The sequence below is a fragment of the Triturus cristatus genome, chromosome 5_1 (assembly GCF_964204655.1).
Source record: "Triturus cristatus chromosome 5_1, aTriCri1.1, whole genome shotgun sequence".
Taxonomy (NCBI): Eukaryota; Metazoa; Chordata; class Amphibia; order Caudata; family Salamandridae; genus Triturus; species Triturus cristatus.
In genome coordinates, this window is record NC_140587.1 from 167,708,758 (window position 1) to 167,733,511 (window position 24,754).

At 47.0% G+C, this 24,754-nt stretch overlaps 2 protein-coding genes across 2 annotated transcripts in view; one reads left to right on the forward strand and one right to left on the reverse strand.

Annotated features, from left to right (window-relative positions):
• Positions 1-8,773, reverse strand: part of LOC146830547 (E3 ubiquitin-protein ligase RNF31-like) — a 325,057-nt gene extending 316,284 nt beyond the window's left edge. The window contains exon 1 of the mRNA XM_085604763.1: positions 8,716-8,773. The gene's annotated coding sequence lies outside the window, so the exon portion shown is untranslated. The remainder of the gene's footprint in view (positions 1-8,715) is intronic.
• Positions 1-24,754, forward strand: part of LOC146830549 (solute carrier family 60 member 1-like) — a 305,632-nt gene that overhangs the window by 93,742 nt on the left and 187,136 nt on the right. The window contains exon 4 of the mRNA XM_085604769.1: positions 19,380-19,578. Coding sequence (XP_085460895.1) covers positions 19,504-19,578 — 75 coding nt within the window. The 5' untranslated portion in view covers positions 19,380-19,503. The remainder of the gene's footprint in view (positions 1-19,379; positions 19,579-24,754) is intronic.

Genomic DNA, 24,754 nt, shown 5'->3' on the forward strand with positions numbered 1-24,754 from the left:
GCACGAGCAGAGCGACATGCTGAATTCCACCTGCTCGCGGAACTCTGCAGAATCCCGTAGTTTGTGTGTAACTCCACTGAAATCCTCAGAGTGAAACTCCGAGGGTTCCACCCACCCCTAGTAATATCACTCATTTGAGAGGCATTTTTAGAAGTGATAGTCGTTTTTAACATCATGGACTCCCTCCATCTCTGAAGACAAGAAAAGAAAGTCACTCATCATGCCCATCATATATGTGGCCGAGGTTGTTATTACTACACACAGAGCTTTACAGTCACACAGGAGAGACTTTGTACAGTGCACACTCTAAAGTGGTGCATTTGAAGGTGTTGTCCTGTAGTTTTAGCACTTACTAACCCAATATGTGGCCCTGAAGCACTTAGCTGCATTGTCAGCAAGCTTTGCCGTGTAGGGTGTGTGGCTGGTGATCCTATGTGGGAAGTGTTTTTATGTCTTGCCCAATGAATATCAAGGAACAGTGCTTAGTATTTTGTTCAAACCACAGTAAGTGCTCCAAAGAAATTAGGGGCATATTATCAAGACAGGTGATAAAATTATCGCCGCAAACTGCCGCTAAAATGGCGATAATGGGCTTGATAATATGCTCTATGGAATTCCAATAGAGGCCCATGTTAGATGTGAAGGACATCTAACCTGAGCTTCAATTGGAATTCCATAGAGCATATTATCAAGCCCATTATCGCCGTTTTAGCGGCAGTTTTCTGCCGCTAATGCGGCGATAATTTTATCGCCTGTCTTGATAATATGCCCCTCAGGCTTTAAGTCGATGAAGCAGCTCATGGGGACTCTCTCAGAAAAATGTGCAAGTTGTTTGCCTTTATTAGCTCACAACAGTTTTCACTGATCAGAAGTGGCTCTCACTACAGAAAAGGTTGGAGTCCCTTGAACTAGTCAATGTATGTGCATAAGAAGAGTTCATGTAGTCAAACAATCTTTCAATGATGACACCGACACTTCACATACACTTAACTGATGCCCGTTTCTTGTAGGCGCAACAACACCCGGAATCCTCACCTGTTTATCAAAGCGATGTGTTATTTCCTTATTAGTATAGAACCCTACTTGCTCCTATTTGTTTTGTGTTTTTCTCCACAATTTAATGGTCTTCTTTTCATCATGATGTATACGCCCATATATAAAAGAGCGTTACAACAAACAAATGATGGACGGAATGCTGACAATGCAGACATTCTCCCCCAGTCAAGAGATCTGGGTTAAATCCATCGTTCTTTTGCCCACTACACCACCCCAGTTTAGACATGGCCATATGCAAATCAGTCTTGACCCTGTGCCTCATGGCAACAGTCCAGCCCGAACTGCCAAGCCATGTCTTCCCTGGACCGGAATCAAGCATCCTAGGACCGGTTTCTGGCTATCAGCCGTCATCAGCCAGGATAGCTTGACTCCAGTGGCGTAATGAGCACGGGTCCCACGTCTGGGAATACCCATCCCACTTAGGGCGAAAAGCGTTACAACAAACAAATGATGGACGGAATGCTGACAATGCAGACATTCTCCCCCAGTCAAGAGATCTGGGTTAAATCCATCGTTCTTTTGCCCACTACACCACCCCAGTTTAGACATGGCCATATGCAAATCAGTCTTGACCCTGTGCCTCAGTTTTCTGCCGCTAATGCGGCGATAATTTTATCGCCTGTCTTGATAATATGCCCCTCAGGCTTTAAGTCGATGAAGCAGCTCATGGGGACTCTCTCAGAAAAATGTGCAAGTTGTTTGCCTTTATTAGCTCACAACAGTTTTCACTGATCAGAAGTGGCCCTCACTACAGAAAAGGTTGGAGTCCCTTGAACTAGTCAATGTATGTGCATAAGAAGAGTTCATGTAGTCAAACAATCTTTCAATGATGACACCGACACTTCACATACACTTAACTGATGCCCGTTTCTTGTAGGCGCAACAACACCCGGAATCCTCACCTGTTTATCAAAGCGATGTGTTATTTCCTTATTAGTATAGAACCCTACTTGCTCCTATTTGTTTTGTGTTTTTCTCCACAATTTAATGGTCTTCTTTTCATCATGATGTATACGCCCATATATAAAAGAGGGCACATTTGCTTACACAGTCATAGGAATAACTAAGTCTTTCCAAAGGTTAAGCGCACAGAGGCACTGTTTCATCTCCTGGTGTTACGAAGCACTTAGGCCCTGTATAAACTTTAAAACTACTCTCCACAATGGGAGCAAAACCCCTAATCTCACTGCCATATCGCAGGTGGTGAAGGCCTTGTTGACTGTAGTGTGTGGAGGCCAGAGCGGATGCCCCCCTTGCGTGTTCTTCTGCTCCTTCTCGCTGCCCTATCGTAGGTGGTGAAGGCCTTGTTGACTGTGGTGTGTGGCAGGCCAGATCGTATGCCCCCCTTGCGTGTTCTTCTGGTCCTTCTCGCTGCCCTATCGCAGGGGGTGAAGGCCTTGTTCACTGTAGTGTGTGGCAGGCCAGATCAGATGCCCCCCTTGCGTGTTCTTCTGCTCCTTCTCGCTGCCATATCGCAGGTGGTGAAGGCCTTGTTCACTGTAGTATGTGGCAGGCCAGAGCGGATGCCCCCCTTGCGTGTTCTGCTCCTTCTCGCTGCCCTATCGCAGGTGGTGATGGCCTTGTTCACTGTAGTGTGTGGCAGGCCAGATCGGATGCCCCCCTTGCGTGTTCTTCTGCTCCTTCTCGCTGCCCTATCCTAGGTGGTGAAGGCCTTGTTCACTGTAGTGTGTGGAGGCCAGAGCGGATGCCCCCCTTGCGTGTTCTTCTGCTCCTTCTCGCTGCCATATCGTAGGTGGTGATGGCCTTGTTCACTGTAGTGTGTGGAGGCCAGAGCGGATGCTCCCCTTGCGCGTTCTGCTCCCCCTCGCTGCCCTATCGTAGGTGGTGATGGCCTTGTTGACTGTAGTGTGTGGAGGCCAGAGCGGATGCCCCCCTTGCGTGTTCTTCTGCTCCTTCTCGCTGCCCTATCGCAGGTGGTGAAGGCCTTGTTCACTGTAGTGTGTGGCAGGCCAGATCGGATGCCCCCCTTGCGTGTTCTTCTGCTCCTTCTCGCTGCCCTATCGCAGGTGGTGAAGGCCTTGTTCACTGTAGTGTGTGGAGGCCAGAGCGGATGCCCCCTTGCGTGTTCTTCTGCTCCTTCTCGCTGCCCTATCGTAGGTGGTGAAGGCCTTGTTGACTGTAGTGTGTGGAGGCCAGAGCGGACGCCCCCCTTGCGTGTTCTTCTGCTCCTTCTCGCTGCCCTATCGCAGGTGGTGAAGGCCTTGTTCACTGTAGTGTGTGGCAGGCCAGAGCGGATGCTCCCCTTGCGTGTTCTTCTGTTCGTTCTCGCGCTCTTTCAAGGAGGAAGAGGAAATTAATAAATGTGTTAAATGGGGACTAGAAGTGACAGCCACAGCTTCATGTGACCATAACTCAACCTGTCGGCGTTGGAATGCAGTCCAACAGGACATTTCACAGAAATGCAATGAATTGCTCAAATATTCTTTAGAAGAACAAGAAATGCTGAGTGGAAGCTTGAATTGAGCTCAGCCACAGTATTTACTCGGGGACGCCTTAAATGCCATGGTGTTTGCTCACTGTGACAACGCGCACAGGGACCAACCACAAGCAAATCTACATTGTTCCTGGTTCAATTCGAACAATCCCATGAAAGTGCTGGGCCTAATGTCACCCGAAGAGTGAAAAGAGCGGCCCTCCTGCAGCTTCAGCCTGGATGGGCCTCACCAGAGAGAAGCTGGAATCCTCTGCTGTAGTGAGCATCAGACAGACCGCTAGGCACAGCCTTCGCATTCAATGTGTCCTACAGAGAACAATAATGGAGTGCTTGAAGTAACCCCAGCCACCGGTAATTACCCCAGACCTCATTGCAAGAAATCAGATTTTTGGCTCACTGTGTCACTCTAGATAGGGACCAATCATGTGCAAAATAGCCTAGCTCCTGCGTTGTTATGAACAGTCCAATCCAAACTGCTAGTTGTAGTTGGAGTCCTCTGGCACAGCGCTAACCAGACACGAATCTGGTCATACTCTTTGCCCTCACAGCATCACATATTCCATCAAGACTGTGGTGTAAAGAAGGTGTCCCAAAATAACTACCAGTGGCTGAGATTGGTTTAGTTATTCAATCTATCACTCTGGGTGCTGTATAAGTGAGGTTCCGAAAGAATAAGGGTACTCCGAAACATGGGTCTCAAGCTCACTGTACCGTCGGCCTCACTCTCAACCAAGCTGATGAGGCTAAATAAGGGGGAAACCAGTCTAGTGTTACTTGTGTTCTTATTCTGAGGGGTACTATCCTGGCAGTTTTGTTTGGTCTGTCCCTGTTAGAGTGAGCTAAAACTAATTTGCATCTGATTGGTCCCGGTTTGTGATGGCACAGATGAGCTAGAATTATGGAATTAAATGTGGACCAGAGGGATTAACATTGGCTGAGATACAGCCAAGCATTCCATTGCTCAGTTCATAAGTGTATTCACAAATTCTTTCTTGTTTTTTTTAGTGGGATGCCCTGAGCGTGCTGGGTATTTTCAAACATGGGGACTGTGCTCTCTGGGTCGCACTTCACTGCAGTGCCTGACTAGCCGGAGCTGGCCAAGGGCGTTCTCCCCTGAGGCTGGAAGGGGCCGGTTTGGCAGCAGTGTTTTTTTTTGTTACTGAGGGCCTGTTTTACAACGGCGCTGGATATTGGCCCCCAGTAACAAAAGCAGCAGGGCACCCACTTGCACTCCCCTGCCTCCCGTTGTGGGGTGGGGGAGGCTTGTCCCACAAACTTGACAAGGCTGCTTTGGGTTCCCAGTATGGCCCTGCTTCTCTGCAGACATCCAACAAGGCTTACAGTGGTCCTGTGCAGAGGAAACGTGGCCAAACAGCTTGGCCTGTACTGTCCATTTTTTAGTAGAGTCAAGACTGATTTGCTAACAGGTGGGCTAAAATAATGGAATGAAATGTGGTTTGCAGCAGTTACCAGTGGCAGAGATACATCTAAGCATTCTAACCTGTACTTTTTGTGCTATCCAATAATTATGAAGGTAAATGTAGATTTTCCCCAACTTTGATGGTCAGAAAATCTGGATTTTATTAAAGACACGGAGGCTAATATTATTGCAATCTTCTTTTAATTAGCATACCACAGCTACTTTAAAGAACTTAGAACGTTGTAACAACAAATAATTCCAACCTAATAAAAGGCCAGAACGCTCATGACTCTTCCATCTTTTTTTGGCTGCCGCAGCTGAGATAAATATTCCCTTAAGCTCTACTATCTGTATTGCTTATTTCTCATTTATCTCATACTTTACTTTTTGTAACTATCCTCCATTATTTTCACTTTATTACAATGTTATTAATAGCGTAATGCTAATTAGGATGTTGTTTCTTGCCATTTCTTTGCCCTTTATACCCTTTTCCCTTCATGGTTCCATTGGCTCATTGCTTGCTTACTCTTAATTTCATGCCCTGCAACTTGTCTTTGCGCTTGTTTTCTTTGGGTAGGTACTTGAGGCTAATATTATTGCCTTTTATTACATTTCGCTTTGTTTCCTTTTAAATCAGCCATTATCGCAATCCATACCGCTCCTCGGTCGAGGGCAAGCGCTGCGACATTGTAACCTCCCCGGTTACCGTATGCGTCTCACGGCCGCATTGCTAGGAGCTCCAATAATGCTCCGAGGGCAGCCATGCGATCGCATACTTCACGCCCCATCGGGCATAACTGGAATCTACGTTTGATTCGCGTATTAGGCTTTTCCTACCTCAACGCCTTCAAGCACGATTCCCCTTCACCGCTCCGCGTTGCGGTAGACCTTCTTTCTTTCTGCTCTTGCGCAAGTCATTGGGAATAATAAAAAAAATAAAAAAGTGAGGGAAATAGTTAGAGGACAACATCAGGCGCCGAGACTGCTTACCTATGTAGTCTCGGCGGCCATTTTGATAGATTGGGATGCCTGTCATTGCTATTAAAGCTTGGCATGTCATTCCAGATTTCTAAAAGATACTGGCAGTTACTCAGTTCTTGACAGTTAAGCCCTCTCTACGCTTTTAGCTATCTCTGCTCTCCTGCTTAATCCCTTACTGTCCTGCTCTAGACCTGCTGTTGGTAATTAATTGATCTAACTTAGCCTCCCTCCTGGCATTTTATTTTACCCTTACCATGGATCAACAAGATCTCCTTAATCAAGCAATCCCTTCCACTTCCCAGAAGTCCTTTGAAGACAAATTAAAAGAAATGCTGGAATCCTTTTCTAGAGATCTTGAAAAGAAAATGGATAAGAAGTTAGAAAATATATCTTTAGATAAAAATAGAACTTCAGATGAAGATAGATTTTGGTCAACTAATCTAAGAATGGAGGTAAGGCTAATAGGAAGTGTAAAAACGTACAAGCAATCTGTCCTAGTCACAAAAGGGGTACATTTTCTGATTCTAAGAAAATATCTGTCCACATGAATATTGGTAGTATCGAATACACACAAGGGGACCATGGAAAGGGTCCATCTAACGAATCAGAAATACAACTAACTAACGCTCGCAAACACAAGGTTATGCAATGTGATGACTCCTCGGGGAGCGCTGAGGTTGAATTGAGTTGTTCCTCTGATTTCGACTCAGACGGATCTGAGACATTACCACCAAAGGACAAATTAAGGTAAATTAAACTGTAAACATCATGTAGAAAATCTGGTGCCTTGAGCACACATAGTAGCCAATGGATTAGGAGAGTTAGATGCAAAACTAGCCCATAGATGTATAGATATATTGAAAAAAACATGAAAATTGTGAGTGTTTTGTTGCATGGTAGTGAAATCTTGGAGGATAAAGTGAAAATTAGATTCCAATCTGTGGAAGGAGCAATTTGGAAAACATGAATGGATTTACTTCAAGGTTTTTCAATTTACGTTTTGAGATTGAACCTGGGAGTAGCAAACATGGGGAGCATATTTACAAGCCCCTATCGCCACTAGAACTTCACTTTTTTGACATTGTGGTGGCGATACGAGCTTCAGCTAGTTAGGAAGGCAGTGCTAAGCCACGTACAGTGGCTTAACGCTGCCTTGTAAATAAGGTACCCTTTCACCCTTGAAAGGGGTGGGCAGTGGGTGCTGTGGTGAGTGTTCCGCCGCAACACCCACTGATTTTGGCACAGCCCCATATTTACAAGAGTGGCGTAAATATGGGGCAGCGCCAAAATTAAGACCAGGAAAAACCTGTTCTTAACAGGGCAACACGAGGAGAAATGCTTTATTTCTCCTTGTTTTTGCTGTTTTTATGTGTGCTGTATTTTCAGGACACATAAAAACAGCAAAATGCCATGCATGATTGTTTATGTGCAGGAAGGTGTCGCAGAAAAATGCAAAGTATGAATGGATGTGAATATTTTAATATGTTTTATGATTTGTTTAATACTTGCATTAATCAATCATTAAATAAACATTAGATAAATATAGTTGAAACTATTGCGCTACTGTATGACGGAATCTGCACTATTCCATGCCTCAAAGGTGACCGGGCCCTATCCGCTGTAGTTAACAGAACGCGGGTACTTTGGTGTAGAGTGGGCACTGTAGCTCTCTTTTGTGCTGTGAATTTTTTCCACAAGTTAGTTTGTGGGCGATTAATTTAATATAAACCACACTAGCCCCGGTGGATAGCCGGAGGAGGGAACTAGAGGCACAGGGCGCCAGGAGCAAGCCAGCCTCCAACATACAATGTTACACACAAATGGGGCTGCTCCCAGATAAGAATGACCACTAGTGCTCAAAAATCAAAATCATACTGTGAGTGTTGACATCTCACAAAAAGTGAAGGACTGGCCTCACACACCACTTGATGTCATGCTTCATCATGGGCCGTCCTCGCCCTCTAAAAACTTGGTTTGATAGAGGGCGGGCATACACCTGACGACAGGGATGCACTTCTAAACTAAGTGGGGGCCCATGAATAGTGAATGTGATTTAAAAACCATTACAGTTGTCAAATTAATTTTAATTAGGAGGGCAACTGTATGATATTAAAACAGTGGTGCGGTGACTCAGGGAATTTATTATCCCCTCACCGCAGTGTATAGGGTCAACATGTTTCTGGCCGGTGTTCCCAAAGGGTATGCGGCATTCATCAGGACCTGTTTTAAAGCAGGCTCCGGCCTTACCAATCTCGTGATAAGGGAAAACCACTATGTGGGGTGACCTTTTGCCACTCCACTCGATGAGGGGGCTCCACGTCAGCCTGTTGAAAAATGAAATAAAGCACAGAAGAAACTTAAGAGATTTCTATGGTCATTTGCAATAAATACATTCGTAACCACAGCAATTATCGCGCGTGGTTAAAGTGCGTGACGTGTCAGTCATCTGTGCACACACAAACTAATAGTTGAGAGAAAACATCTCTCATATCTTACCCACATTTCTTAGCCTATGTGCTCCATGGAAGGAGTGGAGGGAAGGCCACTTTAGTCACACTCTGGGGGTGTAAAAAGAGAGAGAGAGAGAGAGAGAGAGAGAGAGGCAAAAACCAGATAGTTTGACATGGTGGAGCCTACTTCAGTGTGTGCATAGCGTCTATGGGGATGTGCACGCCCTATTAGTCTCACCCTCGGGGTCAAAACAGAAAGTTGTTTATCACGGTAAAAAATGCGGGAGCAAAGTTTAGTACATGTGTGTTTAGTGCATTTCCAGTCCCAACGCAACTTCCATCCACACTCGTACCTTGTCATGGTGCGCCTTCCGCTGAAAAACCTGGCTCTGCCCGTCTCTCCTTCCCGTAGATGACTCCGCCGGGATTTGACAGGGTTTAAATAGTGTTCGTCATTGGATAAGAGGCCCCACAGTTATCGTAATTGCTTACACCCTTGCTGTATCCGATGTCACAATGTGCGCCATTCTATTGATGTGCCTGACCGCCTGGCTCGAAAGAAATGAGGAGACGGAAGTAGTTATTTCCATCCTTCACGTATCCGGTGTCACAACCTGTGCCATGTTAATGTTGTGCCTGGTTCATTTAATACACTGGGATTAGAGGTGTTGCATCGCAAACATAGTAATGACTCTGCCTTCGCCATCTTCCTACTTCGGCCTGTCTTCCTCTGGTGCCATCATTTAGCGCCTGCCACAAGGGAGAGATGGTTTGAGACCTTCTCTGTCTCAGCCCCTCCAGACCTACACCCCCCCACCACACAGGTGACCAGCTCTTCTCACTGCAGTTATCATATCGCTGGTCTTGTGGTGCTGATGGCAGGCATGTGGTTTTTACTGTGCATCCTTTTCTCCAGAGGTTGATTTGGGGTGATGAGTCTACGCTCTGGAATCCAGAAGCCCAGCACTGGAACCAATCCTCACTCAAGAATAGCTGCATATGCACCTCTCACTGCTCGACTCCCGCGCAAAAGTGGAAAGACGAGGCATGGACAGCCTCTGACAGCTTTCACATAGGACAAAACCCTTGCCAAACTTGAGCGCCTTATTAGTTTAAGTGTACTCTCACTCGTTTCCCCATCTCTACAAGATGAGTAGCAGCAACAGGGGGACACAATCAAAGCAAAACTCTGATCGCCATGCACAGAACCAAAACAATTCCTACCGAGGCCACTCTGTGACCCAACACCCTTCCAACTAATCACACCGAACGGTGTAGCTTGCTGCCCATCCGCAAGGGGGCTTTGATGTCTTGTTAGGGTTGTTAAGTGCAAATGCAACTACAACACACTACAATAACAAAGGCGTAATTCACTGCATTGTGCATGAGGACTCAGCCACTCGACATCAGATCCCAACTTGCAGCCTGCAGGCCGAACACTGTTATGGATCCTTCGACACACGTAAGTATTATTCTTCTTGTATGTCGCTTGAATAGGGTCGAGCTGACATTATTATGGCCTAATAGCTCTTTCAGGGGTCTAGGGATGCATTTATAAACGGTTCTTAGTTAAAGTCTGGTTTGCTTTGTGGAGATGTGCAGTCAGTGGAGTGAAGTGTGTATCAGCCACGAGCCTGGGATGCAAAAGATGTCCACTCCATCTTCATCTAACACTAAGCACTGGCCTTGGTGGTATCAGCCCTGTACACATTATGGGACGGAGCGCTCCTCGCGCATGTTATAAGCATATTACAGGTCAGTCATGAGGTCAAGGACCATAGAGTGGAAGGAGGGCATCTGCAGTATCCTTTTGCGAATGGTAGTGGGTATTTCCTTCCTTATAACACAGGATCACAGGAATCCACTTTCGCATTCATGGTTTCATCCTCCTTCTAATGCAAGAGATCCTTTGATTGCACGCAACATACATTTAAAAGCTCTAAAACGTAAAAATAATCAAGACAATATGTTTATGGAGGTTACAGTTAAATGTAAGTCACTTTCGAAATGAATTGTATCCTGCTGTTAGAATTCCTCTATTCGTGTAAAGAGTTCCAGTAAGTGCAATAAAGAACCCATAAATAGGGGAGTGGAGCTAATTCTCAATCGAGATGGCGGCTCACCAGGCTTGGTCCACTGCACCTGACCTGTTTCGGCTATATCCTATCTGCACTGCCTGCCTCCCGAGAACCCTTGGAGCCTCCACCATTTGCCGCAGGCCGGGGACGGACCCGAAGCCTGCCACCAGTGATTGCACCAGCTTCTCTTCTGGCCACTCGGAGCGGCCTCAGATGGGTCACATGGCGCTGCTCTACTCTGTGGCCACTCCCCTTGCTTCACCCCACCAGTGCGGGGGGCTCTACCCTGCAGGGTCTGACCACTTCTGCCGACCATGTGCTGCACTGATAAACTGCTTGCCTGTCCCGGCCCCAACTTCAGTGTCTGGATTTAAGGGGACATTAACACTTAAGCCTCTCCGCAGATTCTCCCTGCCTTGCCTGCTTTCATACCCCTCACAACCTACACAGCCATTTTTTATTAGGACAACTGCCCTAACCTGCAATTATTTTCTCGCCTGACCCTCTGGCCCTGGATTTCAGCCTCTGGACCTGAGGTGGCTTCACTCCTCAAGACCTCCTTCGCCTCCACACCCCGATTGCCCCTACCTTACCCGCTTTCTACACTAGGAGAGTCCCTGGTACTTTTCCAGTCGGCTATCTCGGATTGGTGCAGTTACAACTGCTACTTGCTTCTCGCCACATTGCTTTTTTCCGACGCTGCTCACGATCCTACTATTTGATTCCCCCACACTGCTATTTCTCCTGTTCTGCTGGAGCTAGGCCCAAATTTGCTGCCAAAGCTCTTCGCCAAATTCTTTTCTCAGAAGGAGTTACAGGCCAACGACCACCTTTGGCGCAAGCCCCTTCTTCAGCAACAGACTCAGCTACTCTGGATGCCTTCCTTGCAGAACTAAATTCCATCAAGGCTGTAACGACAGTTGAACGGACCATGTCAGTGCTGGCCGCGGAACTTAAGAGTCTTTGCAAGGATTTATGGATTTTAACACTTTACAATCGCAAATTGCTTGCACCGATGCATGGGTAAAGGAATGTAAAACAAGGATGGACTTCAATCCAGATCTGGGCTCTGTACTATGGAACCCACCACAAAGGGTGATGACTCTGGAGGACCTCAGCTGGAGGGCAACATCTGCCTTTTTGGGGTAAAAGAGCAGATGGCAGCCCCAATGCCAGGTAATCCCTTGCTATCTGGCTGCCAACCCTCTTAAATGGCACCTTTGACCCACCCTTGGAGTTTCCACCTAAAGACCAGATGAGAATCCTCTCTGAATAACTCCCAGCCGATGGTAGCCTATCTTCTGAGCCATGACAAAGCAAGTTCCATCCTCCAAATGATTCACCCCAAAGTCCCTTATTGCCATGCTGGCAGGAGAATCACGGTGGCAGCTGACTTCTCCCCCGAAACCACTCTTAACCTACAGCAGCGCCTACCCTAAAACTGTGGTTAAACGCTGAAGGTCTCTGCTATGGCCTTCCTGAACCAGCAATTATGCTCATTGAACATAATGGCATTATCCATGAATGTTTTGATTCCACCCTCATATAATGGTTCCTAGACACGGTTGAGAATCCCTCGATGGATGTTATGAGGACTCCTTCTGCACTCTGTAACACACTCAATGTAGCCCCCCCATCACTTCTAGGGGTCTCAAAGGACTCCCAGATCTAAATCTCCAATGCTGCTACTCCTCCAAGACCCACAGACGTAGTGGCCCCTCACCCGGCAACAACGATAAGTCTTGCTCCCAGTTAAAACCTAACAGAAATCCCCCTGGTACTTCCTCTTGATTGCTCCAGTGCACCTCTGGCATTTAATCTCCTACTTTCTCATGTTGGGTGTGACTACTACTCCCTGACTAAAGGGTGCTCGATTGAATTCACTGCCACGTACATATGTTACTATTTTTCTTTATCTCCCTTCCTTCTTGAAACTATAAAGCACATCTACGAGCCTTGAACATCTTAACTCATACTACCCTCACACCTGATTGCCTCTGATCTCACCATGCCGACCTCTGCCTTGACAGTACTCTAACTGAACAACCAGGCCCCTAACAACTACATCAGGCGCAAGAAAATACTTTCCTTCCTTGCCACTCATAACCCGGACATAGTGTTGCTTCATGAAACGTATCTATCGGAAACTGAGTCCCAAAAGCTCAAACAAGACTGAATAGGAACTGTGCTTTACAAATGTTGTACACCCTCCAAGAAAGGGAGCACTGCTATACTGCTACACTAAAGACTTGCGCCAGAGTAATATATCAACTTGGTCTGACAAGGAAGGCCATTACGTGATTTCCGCATTTGCCATACGATCATGCCATCTCATTGTGGGGAGCAGCTATGTCTCTAATGGTCCTAAACTCACCTTCTTCTCTAGTCTTCATTGGCTGCTTGAAGTGTCTAGTCAGACAGCGGTTCTGTTGCGTAGAGACTGGAACATCACCCAATCCTATCCTTGACCATACAGGTCCCCCAGAGCTTAGACCCAGCAGACATCAATTAGCAGTACTGTCCCTGCTTAATGACCACTCCCTTTTAGATCGCTGAAGGCTTCTACATCCTAGTGACCGTGACTACACTTTCTATTTCAACCAGCATGTCTTAGAATCAAGGCTTGACTTCATTTTTTGAAGGCACACTATCCCCCAGATTCAAGGCCTGCAACATAATTCCGGTCACTGTATAAGATCATGTTCTCATTAGAGTGCTCCTGGGCCTGGCTATCATTTGACTGCCTAGTGGCCTCTGTAAGATGCCAATATGAAAGTTCAAAGACCTCAAGATGTAAGAAATCAGTCGTGCTCACCTACAAGAATACCTGGACTCCAACAACAGCTGAATTGAATCTCGCCAGATATTGTGGGCGGCGTGCAAGACATATATGTACAGTCAACTCATGAGGTAATCAGCATCGCAAAAACCCTGGCTGTCTTCCACAACACAACAATTGCAAAGTCAATCCTCTCTATATGCACCCATCACGAGGCAACTTCCAACAACTTGCACAGGCCAATATGGACTTCAACTCATTAGACTGCTCCCTGGTGGAGGAAGAGCTGGCCCAAATCAAACACCACCATTATGAGGTTGGTGAAAAAACCAGACATCTGTTGGCACAACAGCTCAAGCAGGCAGATTTCCAATGGGTCCTCCCAGCCATTAAGATGGCCTCAGGTGTACCTACCAATGAATCACAGAGAAATATCTCTCCTTTTACAAGGAGCTCTACACGGCCCACGCGGGAGAGTTGCCTACCACAAAGGAACGTGCCTTTTGATGGCTTGGCCTGCCCCACCTTAATGAGGAGGCTGTGAAGTGCTAGAAGTGAATGTTTCAACGGCAAAGATCCCGGAGGCTATACAACACATGTAAAGTGCCAGGGGACGACAGCTCCTCTGTTGTCGCATTTCATATTCTACAAGAAGAATGTGTACTCCTGGCCCCTCTGTGAGCAAAGGGAAACTTCACCACTTCGCCCCCAGTTTCATTCAGTGACCACCATTTTTCTTCCCATAAAAATAAGGACCCACTACTATGTGACAGCTACAGGCCTACTTTGCTGATAAGAAGATCTTAGCGAAGGTCCCGCCACAAGACTCCGAAAATTTATCCCCCTGCTGATCCACACGTCACAAGTGGGTTTTGTGCCTGAGAGATCCTCTAATACTTCTTTCCACTTTACCAATTGCTCAGATCAACAGTAATGGCTTCCTGTCGGACCGGTTTGACATCTCAAGTGGAACAAGGCAGGGTTGCCCCCTCTCGCTGCTCCTCTTTCTCCTGGCGCTAGAGCCCCTGCCGATCCATATCTGAAAGGCTGCACAGATATCAGGCATCCCAACAATTGCTGGTGAAAACAAACTCCTGTTTTTTTGCAGACGACATGCTCATGTCAAAGGTAGACACCTCCTTCCTGGCACTTATTGCACTGATGGCTGACTCTGCCCACTTCTCTGCATACAAGATCAACTGGGGAAAATTCAATGCATTCCTTCTGAACCGCCACACGCCTCTGAATTTTGCTAGCCGATTCTCAGTGTCAGTGGGTGGCTGACATGATAGTCTACCTAGGGGTCCAAATCAGCAATGAAATGTGAAACGTGAAACCGTGGAACTTCTACTGGCTAGCACGATTCTGAACTTTAGAAAATAGTTTCATCTTTGCTTATGCTTCTGGGGCCACATCAAGACGATCAAAATCTTGATGGCATCTCGATTCAACTACTTGTTTGACATGATCCCTGTGGGTGTCCCGAGAGACCTACTACTGCAACTGGCCAAGATGATCAAGGACTACGTCTTGGATGAGCAGAGACCCCACTTTCAACTTTCCAAAATGGAAGCTGAAATGGCAGTCCAACTTCCAGACATGAGTCTTTACTGTAAACTGCACTGGCTGGCCGGCCTAGCCTACTTTTTCTCCAAGGACTTGGAAAAGCCGGACTGGGTCACCATCGAACAGGAACTCCTGGGGGTCCAGCTACCCCTGATCTCCTATACAAGACCCTCACCTCAGGTAACTGTGCTACAAACCCACTGCTGCAGATGACGGTAAACATGTGGGACCCTACACATAAACACCTAAAGGTCCACACCTTCTTCCACATTAAGGCTCCTTTTTGAAATAACAAAGCATTGAAAATAGGCAACACAACAATTCGTTGGACAATATTGTCCTCATGGTAGACCAACTGCTTTAAAATGGTCCAATCAAATCATTTCCATCCCTCCAAGAAGAATTCCACCTAGACACCAGACAACACATGCAATACCTGCAACTCTTCCACTGTGTATCTAGAGTACTGTGGCCACTGCCGGAGGCCCTCCCTGGATTAGTTATTCATTATTACTTGCACCATTGAAGTTTCTACCCAGGAGTGGTTTTGAGACTGTACAAAATGTGCACCATTCATGAGCACTCCGACTGCTCATGAAAGAAAGTTACTATCCAAACTATGATTGGGATAAATTCCTGAACACCCACGACAGAGGACTACAGGAAGCATGATTGAAGTTGGGTTTTTTCAACTGGCACTTGTCTCACTACCAATTATCTTGAGCTAATCTTGTCCTGGCCCAGGATGCTGGTGCTGTGGGCACCCTCAAGGGGAAATCACGCACCTAGTTTCCTCCTGTGGCTCTCTCCAGGAATACTGGACCCAAGTTATAAACACCATGAACACTTCCAACTTGGTCCTACGATTTTCCCCAGAACTTATCTTCCTTCAGGACATTCTAAGGGCCATATTTATCTTGTAGTTGCGTCACTTTTGCACCACACAAAGGGGTGCATGCATGATGCAAATACTAAGTGCGATTTATCAAGCCACACAAAGCCGCCTTTCTTGGCCCTGAGGGACTTGATAAATCTGGAGCAACGCAGAGCAAGTAGCTGCGTTACTCTGACCTAGGGAGGCATTCCATGAGTGGTGGGTGAGTGTTCCCACACAACACCCATGGAGTTTGACCCATTCCCAGATTTACCATTACTGGTAGACCTAGGAATACGCCAAATACCACATCTTCCCGGGGGAAGCGTAACGAGGAACATTCTGCAGCACACATAGAAAGAGGAAAATGCCTCAGGGGATTGTTTTTGTGCAGGAAGGTGTCCCATCCTGCACAAAAGCAAATCCTGTAGGCACCCTTGCACTATGGTACTTCATCACATAATTATAAATATACCCCTCAACGTCCCTGAGATTTCAAGGCACACCAAACATAGAATAGATATGTTTCTCTCTGTGACCACCATGGCCATCCTGTGACAATGGAAATGACTGCCTCTGACACACAGACCGGATGAGCAATATGGCAGCTGCTGCTTCCTGTGAACAGATCATCTACCACCTGCAGGATGACTGGACACTTTGAGGACAAATGGTCTCCCTTCCTCCAAGACCCGATGCAAAACCACCTTAGGCTCACACGACGTTAAGCTTCACATCTCAGGACAGATTGTTTCATATTTTATTTTCTGTGTCACTGCTCCTCCTCAGCATTTATTGGCTGAAAGACCCATACACACTTGACTAGTTTCCCAATGCGCTGTTATATGGTCCCTCCGCCCCCCCACCGCACCATCTTTTAAGGGCAATACACTCTTCACTCTTCACTGTTGAATACATTGTGTTATTTGCAGTGAGCCCTGATTACTGTTTGCTGCTTATATCATTTTTATTTAACCTATTGTTTCACTTGAAAACTCAATAAAGAAATACTAAATAAAAAATAAATGAATAAATGAACCATAATGCCTCCTTTCCAGCAATGGCCTTGTATTTTCTGTTGGAAAATATTAAGAAGAAAAAGAACCAAACAGCCAGCGAAGACTTTTTTTTCAAGCAGCAGATAAAATTATGGTCTGTGAGCTGCCCCTCTCAATGTGTGCTGCCTCCGACAGGAAGCATTGTGATGTTGCAACTCGATCAACACTAATAACCTATTACAGAAGAGCACCACTGTAGGTTTCTGAGTACCGATGACTAGTGATGTCACAATTAGTAATGAAATATTTAGAGACGTGTTTTTATAAGATTACAGGCTTCCATTAATTATAAACAAATAAATAGAATCCGCAGTTACCTCAGACACACTGCACTACAATGCGCCTGATCCACAGCCTCGTCATAGAGGTGACGTCAAATCATCACATCCAGTCCAGGGAAGACATGGCTTGGCAGTTCGGGCTGGACTGTTCCCATGAGGCACAGGGTCAGACTGATTTGCATATGGCCATGTCTGAACTGGGGTGGCAGAGTGGGCTAAAGAACGGTGATGGATTAAACCCAGATCAGTTGACTGGGGGTGAGTGCTTGCAATGTTCAACACTCCGTCCATCATTTCCTTTGGTTTTGCTTTGTTCGCCATAAGTTGACAGGGTATGCTCAGACGTGAGTCCCTTGCTCACTTTGCCACTGGATTCAAGCAAGCCTGTCTGAAGATGGCTGAAATGCCAGAAACCGGTCCTAGGAAGCTTGTTTCCGGTCCAGGGAAGACATGGCTTGGCAGTTCGGGCTGGACTGTTCCCATGAGGCACAGGGTCAGACTGATTTGCATATGGCCATGTCTGAACTGGGGTGGCAGAGTGGGCTAAAGAACGGTGATGGATTAAACCCAGATCAGTTGACTGGGGGTGAGTGCTTGCAATGTTCAACACTCCGTCCATCATTTCCTTTGGTTTTGTCAAATCATCACGACCCAGTCTAAATTACCAGCATTAAGAGGTAGAAAACCCTGAACTACAGGAATGCGGCATTGACATTGTAGAGGCAGATTCCGTGTCAAATCCACACCATTACCACTGGAATGTTGTACTAGATAATGCCAAATCCACGGAATTGCCACAGGAGTATTGCATGGTTGTGCGCCAAAACACTTCGTTATTATAGGAATTAAGCGCTATTGTGTGTTAAACCAACAGTACTGAAATGAGGATACCAGGCTCGCACTGTGCCTCAAAGTGCTTTTTAAATTGAAGCCTACCAGACAGCACAGCAGTCTGGTTTGCTTAAGACTTCTTGGGAACATTCTGAAAGCTTCCCTGGGAATGTATTCTGCTCTTTGCTTACCATTGGCATTGTGGTTGGTAACTCACATTTGCTTTCTTTCAATTTGCTGGCTGTACTTGTTATAGGCTGTCCAGCTTGAGCTAGTCCCTCCTCTGGAGCATGGCTATTTCCAGAAAGCAAGCACTCATGGAAGAATAGAGTTATCAGGCCCATACATTTTGTTCTTTTTATTTTTTATCTTGTCACATTTGCTGTGCATTTAATGACAGAAGTCAAATGTCAGGCTCCATCTTCCAAGTGAGCTTGGTGTTTACTTTTCTTTCTTTGACTTCAAAGTGAGAGAATAGGCTTTTTTGTAGCACACAACAAAATGTAAATGTCTGTAAATGAACTGTGCAACTATTTCAGACTATATCAGAATTAGGAGAGCACAAATGAAGCACATGTTTTTGTAATTCTTAAGTGTGCTGGTAACATACATGTTAATACGATGGAAACAAATCAGTACTCTAAGTGATGCAATTTTCTCACATTATCATTTGTGCGCTGTATAGTTTTATCAGCTAAACTCTGTCTGTGCAAATGTAATGTTTATTTCAATTGAAAATGTGTTGTCTGTAACGCCAATGCACTACCACACCATGCATACTCCACTCTATGACACTCTACACCACTCCACTCTGTGCCACCCCACTGTACAACACTTTACTTTATCTCACTTCACTCTGTGCCACTTCACTCTACAACACTCTACTCCACTCTATACCACTCCACTCTATGCCCCTCTACGAGACTCTAGGCCACTGTAAGGCACTCCAATCTACAACTCTCCAAGCCACTCCACTCCAAAACACTCTACTCTATGCCACTTTACTTTATGACACTCTATGCCCATCCATTCTACTCCGCTCCATTCTGCAACACTCTACACCACCCCATCTATGCCATTCTATGTAACTTTACTCCTCTCTAAACCACTCCACCCTGCTCCACTCCACTTTACTCCACTTCACTCCCCTCACTTCTCCTCTATGCCACTCAGTTCTATGACACTCTACTCTATGACACACCGCTCTGCAAGACTTCAGTGTACAACACTCCATGACATTACTCCGCTCTATGCCACTCCACAAACCTTCACCCCCAACCTATGCCACACCACAACCCATTCACCCCAACCTATGCCACTCCACAATGATCCACGCTACTCTATGCCACTTCACAACACTCTCCTCACTACTAACTTTTAATGGCGATGTACAGCAGCCACACTGATGTACAACATGGCAAAAACACATTGGCGAAGCCAATAGCTCGTACATAGGCATGACCTTCTGGCCGTGTCAATGCTTGTTGAGTGTAGGTGACATCCTTTTCATTGCTCATGTCCACCAGCTCACTGAGAGCTTCTGATTGCAGGTTGAAGCAGTCACTGATCATCCTCTTCCTCTCCTCCCTTGCCATCTCGATTGTGTTCGCCATCATCCCGTTCTGCAACCATGTGGTGGCACTGGCTGTGGTGCTGGCTGTGGCAGGTCTGGCAATGGGAGGCATCGACACCATCTCCAACATGCAGCTCTTGCGGATCTACCAGAAGGACTCTGCCATCTTTTTGCAGGTCAGTGCATAACTTTTCCAGTATGCATGGGCTTCTCTGGAGTGTCATTACCCCGCCACATTCCCCACACATGCGCATCTTTGCGAGCTCCTGAACCAAGTTAGCAAAAAGTACATTGTTAGCTGATATCAAAGGGAGGGAGGCAGACCTCATTCTGCAGCACTAAGGCCTCCTACCTAGTCATGGCATGGTTGAGATCTTGTGAAGACTCGCCTTTGTGCAGCAGTGGTGCTTCGTAGCTAGTCTGGGTATGATAAGTGTTAGTTTTTAATTGGGGAACTGGCACATGCCTTTGTGATAACGTGAAATTTAGTAGCCAGTTAGCACATGGCATGGATTGTGATTGTGGGGCATCATAGAGGACATCTTGACAGAGGCATCATTTGCATTAGATTGACTAATTTCCACCGGAGTACCTGTACATTGCTCTTGAGATACAGGAGGTACACTTAGAACCTGGTGCTGCTATATGAAGAGGTATTGATAATTTGAGGCCTTTTAGATAGATGATGGATAGATGTTGGATGTTGGACAGATGAAAATAATATAGACAAAATAATGTTTGTTAAAATGAGGTGTATTTCTAATTTTGGGGCATCAAACAGTTGATTGATATTATCATGGGAGCTCGGAAGGGTGGAGAACATTAACTGCTATTTGTACTTGTTAGGCGCATCAATCATCCCAAGGGATATCACAGCACTGGAAAGTATTGTCCTAGTATGATAGTGCTCAATGACCCGGCAGACTGGGAGTAGAGAACCAAGATACAAGCTATGAGTATCGCTATTTACCACCTAGGGAACAGTGTAATTTTTAGCTTCTTTCTAGATGCCAAATAATCAGCCGTGCGGGGAAGGCCTAGGGGGATTGGAGAAGGATCGACCTCCTACTCTGGTTTTCTTGATGCATTTAGTTTTGGCCAGAGTGAGGTTGCAAGACCTCAGTTGTCATGTAGGAGTGTAGAATTCAATTTTGTCCTGAAAAATTCAAGGGCCAAGCTTGTGTGGTGCTCTATGTGCATAGCACATGAGTTTTAACTTGGCTGTCTGGCGCACCGACAGCCAGTGGAGTTCCTTCAGGCACTCAGATGCCAAGCTATACTTGCTTTGATTGCAAACAAGCTTAGCAGCAGCATTCTGAATCACCGGTAGTCAGGAGAAGAGGTAGTTTGACATGCCCGCATAGAGCGCATTCCCATAATCCAACCTACTGGTGAATAGTGCCTGAGTGATGGTCTTTTGACAATTCAAAGGGATCCATGAGAAAAGTCTTCCGAAGAGCTTTAACATGGCACAGCTTTTTCAGCATAGTGATCTTATTTGGTCTTGCATAGTGAGTCCGTTATCTACAAGCATGCCCAGGTTTTTTACGACCTGTTTTGGCTCTGGGGCATTTTCTAGTGTCCGCGCCCACCAGGTATCGTCCCAGATTAGGTGAGCTCCTCCAAAGAGCAGGATCTCAGATTTCTCAGCATTCAGTTTTTAGACAGTGTTCTGTCATCCAAGTTGCTGTTTCTGACAAACAATTAATTAGATTGTTCCTGGTGTCCTCGTGCCTTCCTTTGAAGGCAATTAAAAGCTGAATTTCATTAGCATAGGAGCAGATGTTGAAGCCCCATTTCCTGCCAATTTTAGCCAGAGAGGAGACATAGGCATTAAAATGGGTGCGGCTCAAAGAGGCTCCTTGTGGGAAACCATAGTTAATGTTTATTGAGCTAAAGGAAAATGGGCCCATTTTGACTCTCTGGAACGTGTGATAATCATCGCAAAATTAGCTTAACGCAACTTTGCACATCGCAGTCTATTGCGGGAAAATAACACCGTCAAATCAGCAAAAACCAGCGACAGGCATGCAATTCCCACGCGTCATGCAGGAAAATGCACTATAAAAGCAACAACAAAAAAAAGCGGGAAAAAAAGAATCTGCGTAGTACCATGGATGCACCCGGACCGAGTGCAGAGACCAACGCGAGCCCCACGAGCCCCACAGACCAATAGCAAGGAACCTCGTGGTCAGGGAAGGCCAAGGAGAAGAGGAAGAGGCAGACGCGGTGCAGTCCACAGGGAAACCAGATCAGCGTCACGGAAGTGACAGAACACCACCATCCACTGAACGTCAATATGACAAACGTGAATGCGGTCAGGGTGTCGAGGAGGTCTATGGAAGAGGACAAGAGGCACTGGCATGATGTGCAACGATGTGTAGCACATTGCACACCCACAATGACCCTGGATCATGTTCCTGATCCCCGTGGCACACTGCAGCACACACACATAGCAATAACAGCACATCCGACGACAATGTGGCACTAAGTGCAACACCGACACTGCAGAACAGAGGACACAACTGGGTCCGCTCATGCGCAGAAACAGGCCAATCACATCTAACATAACAGGAAACTGTGAGATGGAAATGTACGTGTACAACCACACATCCGTCATGTAGTCCAAATGTCCACTGTCCCGCATCAAATATACAGCACCTCCCAAACAGTCACAATGTACATTGTCATACAGTCTGCATGTAAACTAGAACAATGCGCCAACATACATGTCAACACAATGTCAACATGCATCTCCCCTTCACATTGCAGAGGGACAAACAACACCTCCAGCAGAGCAGACCAGACTACTCATCAGTGATGCTGGAGAGGACCACCACACCTTCGACACCGACGCTCTACAACAGCCCATGGACATCTTAGGCCACCCACCCCCAGGATCAGGGCAGCCAAGCTACATAGAGGAGACCACAGCCCCTGCACAGACCACACAGCAGGAAGCACCCGCTACCACGCCTGGCTCCCAACACTTCACCTTGGCACACATCGCATTCCAATGCCAGGTGTCAAAGTGCCAAAAGGAGGTGACCGAACAGGTGCAGGTGGGGTCAGAGCTCATGGAAGCTGAAGTAAATCACATACGTGGGTGTTCAAGTCCCTTCAGGGACCACCTACACCCCACAAAGGACTGAACCACACCCAGAGCCCTGGAATCATCATTCACACCCCCACACTAGACCTCCGTACGATGGCCCAGTCCACTCCTCTTACGTATTGAGTGGGTGATGACAAAGCTACATGTCCAAGGTCTTACCCGCTGCCAGCGGTGCCATGGTTGCGTCCGCTGTACACAGCACAATGTAATGTTGTAGGCCCCGGGGCCCTCATGCATATATCATGACCACACAGGCACACGCAGATAGTTTGTGGAACTGGCTACGGGCACGTGCGCCCGGCCCCTTTATTGCCAGGGTCACATGTACAGTGACGCCTGTGCTGGATGTGTGTGGGGTGAGTGTAAGCCAGCCTGCACGGAGTGGTTGGTGCTGGCAACAACTTGAACAGTGAACACCATTAAAACGGAAACAGAAAACACCAGCATTATAGAGACAACTGCGGAGCATCATGGTGGTAGCTGGAGCAAGTACCGAGGTCACCCAATCTGCAAACAGAAGTGTCCGTGAGTTGCAGTGCACTGAGTTTGGGGCACTAGAGCTGAGCGTGCTCATGTGAAGAAAATATCTAGGATTGTGTCCCTTCGGGTCATTCCGGATGCAGCTGCAGTGGGGTGTGTTACACATGCATCATCTTCCTCATCATCGTCCCAGGTCTCCCACACTGCCTGAGGTGACATTGCTGCGTGAGCTCACCAGAGCACACAACTAATTCAGAAATGGTCCATGAGTCATGGTGCACTGAGTTAGTGGCACCTGGAGTGCTGAGCAGGGTATCAGGCAGATGATGACATCCACCACAGGTGTGAGCAACTCCGTTTGTCTCCCAGTATGGCTGTTTTGACTCTGGAAGTTAGCGTTTGGAGGTTGTTCTGGCGGTGGTGGCATGTGACTCCTGCGGTGATGCGATGTCCGGGCCGGTCAGAACTCGATTTGATGTGTGAGCCCTGGTGGACAGCACTTGAGGCCGGAGGCAGCAGACAGTGCAGGGCCACAGACACATGGCGTTGATGACCCAAAGGCCATCATCTCAGAGACCATCCAATATCTCTACGTACAGGGTCCCTGACTTGAGCTACACAGAGTTAGTGGCCCTGGATGCACTTCAGCCGGGACAGGTACACCGCCACGGGACGGGGCCACGCGAGCTGAGCGGTTCCTCATCGATGTCCAAGGTGAATGTGGTGGAGGGTTGCTGGGGACAGTGGAAGGTATCCTCCAGGGCATGATGCAGAGGGTAGAAGCCATCCAGGAAGCGGCAAATTGAGGAATGGAATGCTACAGCCTCGTTTTCACCAAAAATCTGTATCACCAACATGATGATGAAGACAAGCCTCCAGTCCATAGACTCAGTCACCACCAAAGTTCAACCAGAAAGCGTCCATGGCTGTTGGGGAACAGACTTAGTGGCACCAGAGGTGAAGGGGTATGCAATCTGCGATGAGGCCAGTACAATGATATAAAAGCTGACATGAATAAATCAAGACTGAGTTCCGAATGTGTGACCTACTCGACCGCAGTGTAGGCCCGAAGCAGCGGTCAGCAGGGGCCCACATCCACGTGTCGTTGGCTCGTGATGCACAGAGTTAGTGACACCAGAGCAGTTGTTTGCAGTGTTCGATCACCTCCATACGAGGATCCTTTTTCCTCCGGACTGCACCATGTCTTCCTCTTACTCCTCTCCATCCGTTCAATAATATGAACTCTGCCATACACAAATCAAGACTCAGTTACAACTGTGTGACCTACTCGACCGCAGTGTAGGCTGAAGGCAGTAGTCAGCAAGGGACTACAGACAGGTGTTGTGCGGATGCTGTGCACAGAGTTGGTGGCACCACATCGAAGGGAGTACAGTGACATAAAATCTACCATAAAGTGTGTACTCTGCCATTGCATAATCAAGATGCAGTTCCAAATGTGTGAGCGACTTGGCAGCTGTGTAGGCTGGTGGAGTATGTCAACGAGAAAGGAGTACTGCGGGCCTGTGTCGTGGAGGACGTGATGGTCTGAGTATTCTGCTAAGCTCGAGGGCTTTTGGCTTGGGGCTTGAGCTGGCACGTGGTGTTGGCAGGTGAGCAGTGTGGCCTGGGTGCGCTGGTTCGGGCAAGACGGGTTCGGGGACAAGCAGGCCAGGGTGCAGCAGGCGTACAGGATCGCAGGCAACACCGCTCACGGCGAAGGCGTTGGCCTCATGACGGTCTGGGAGGCGCCGCCCTGG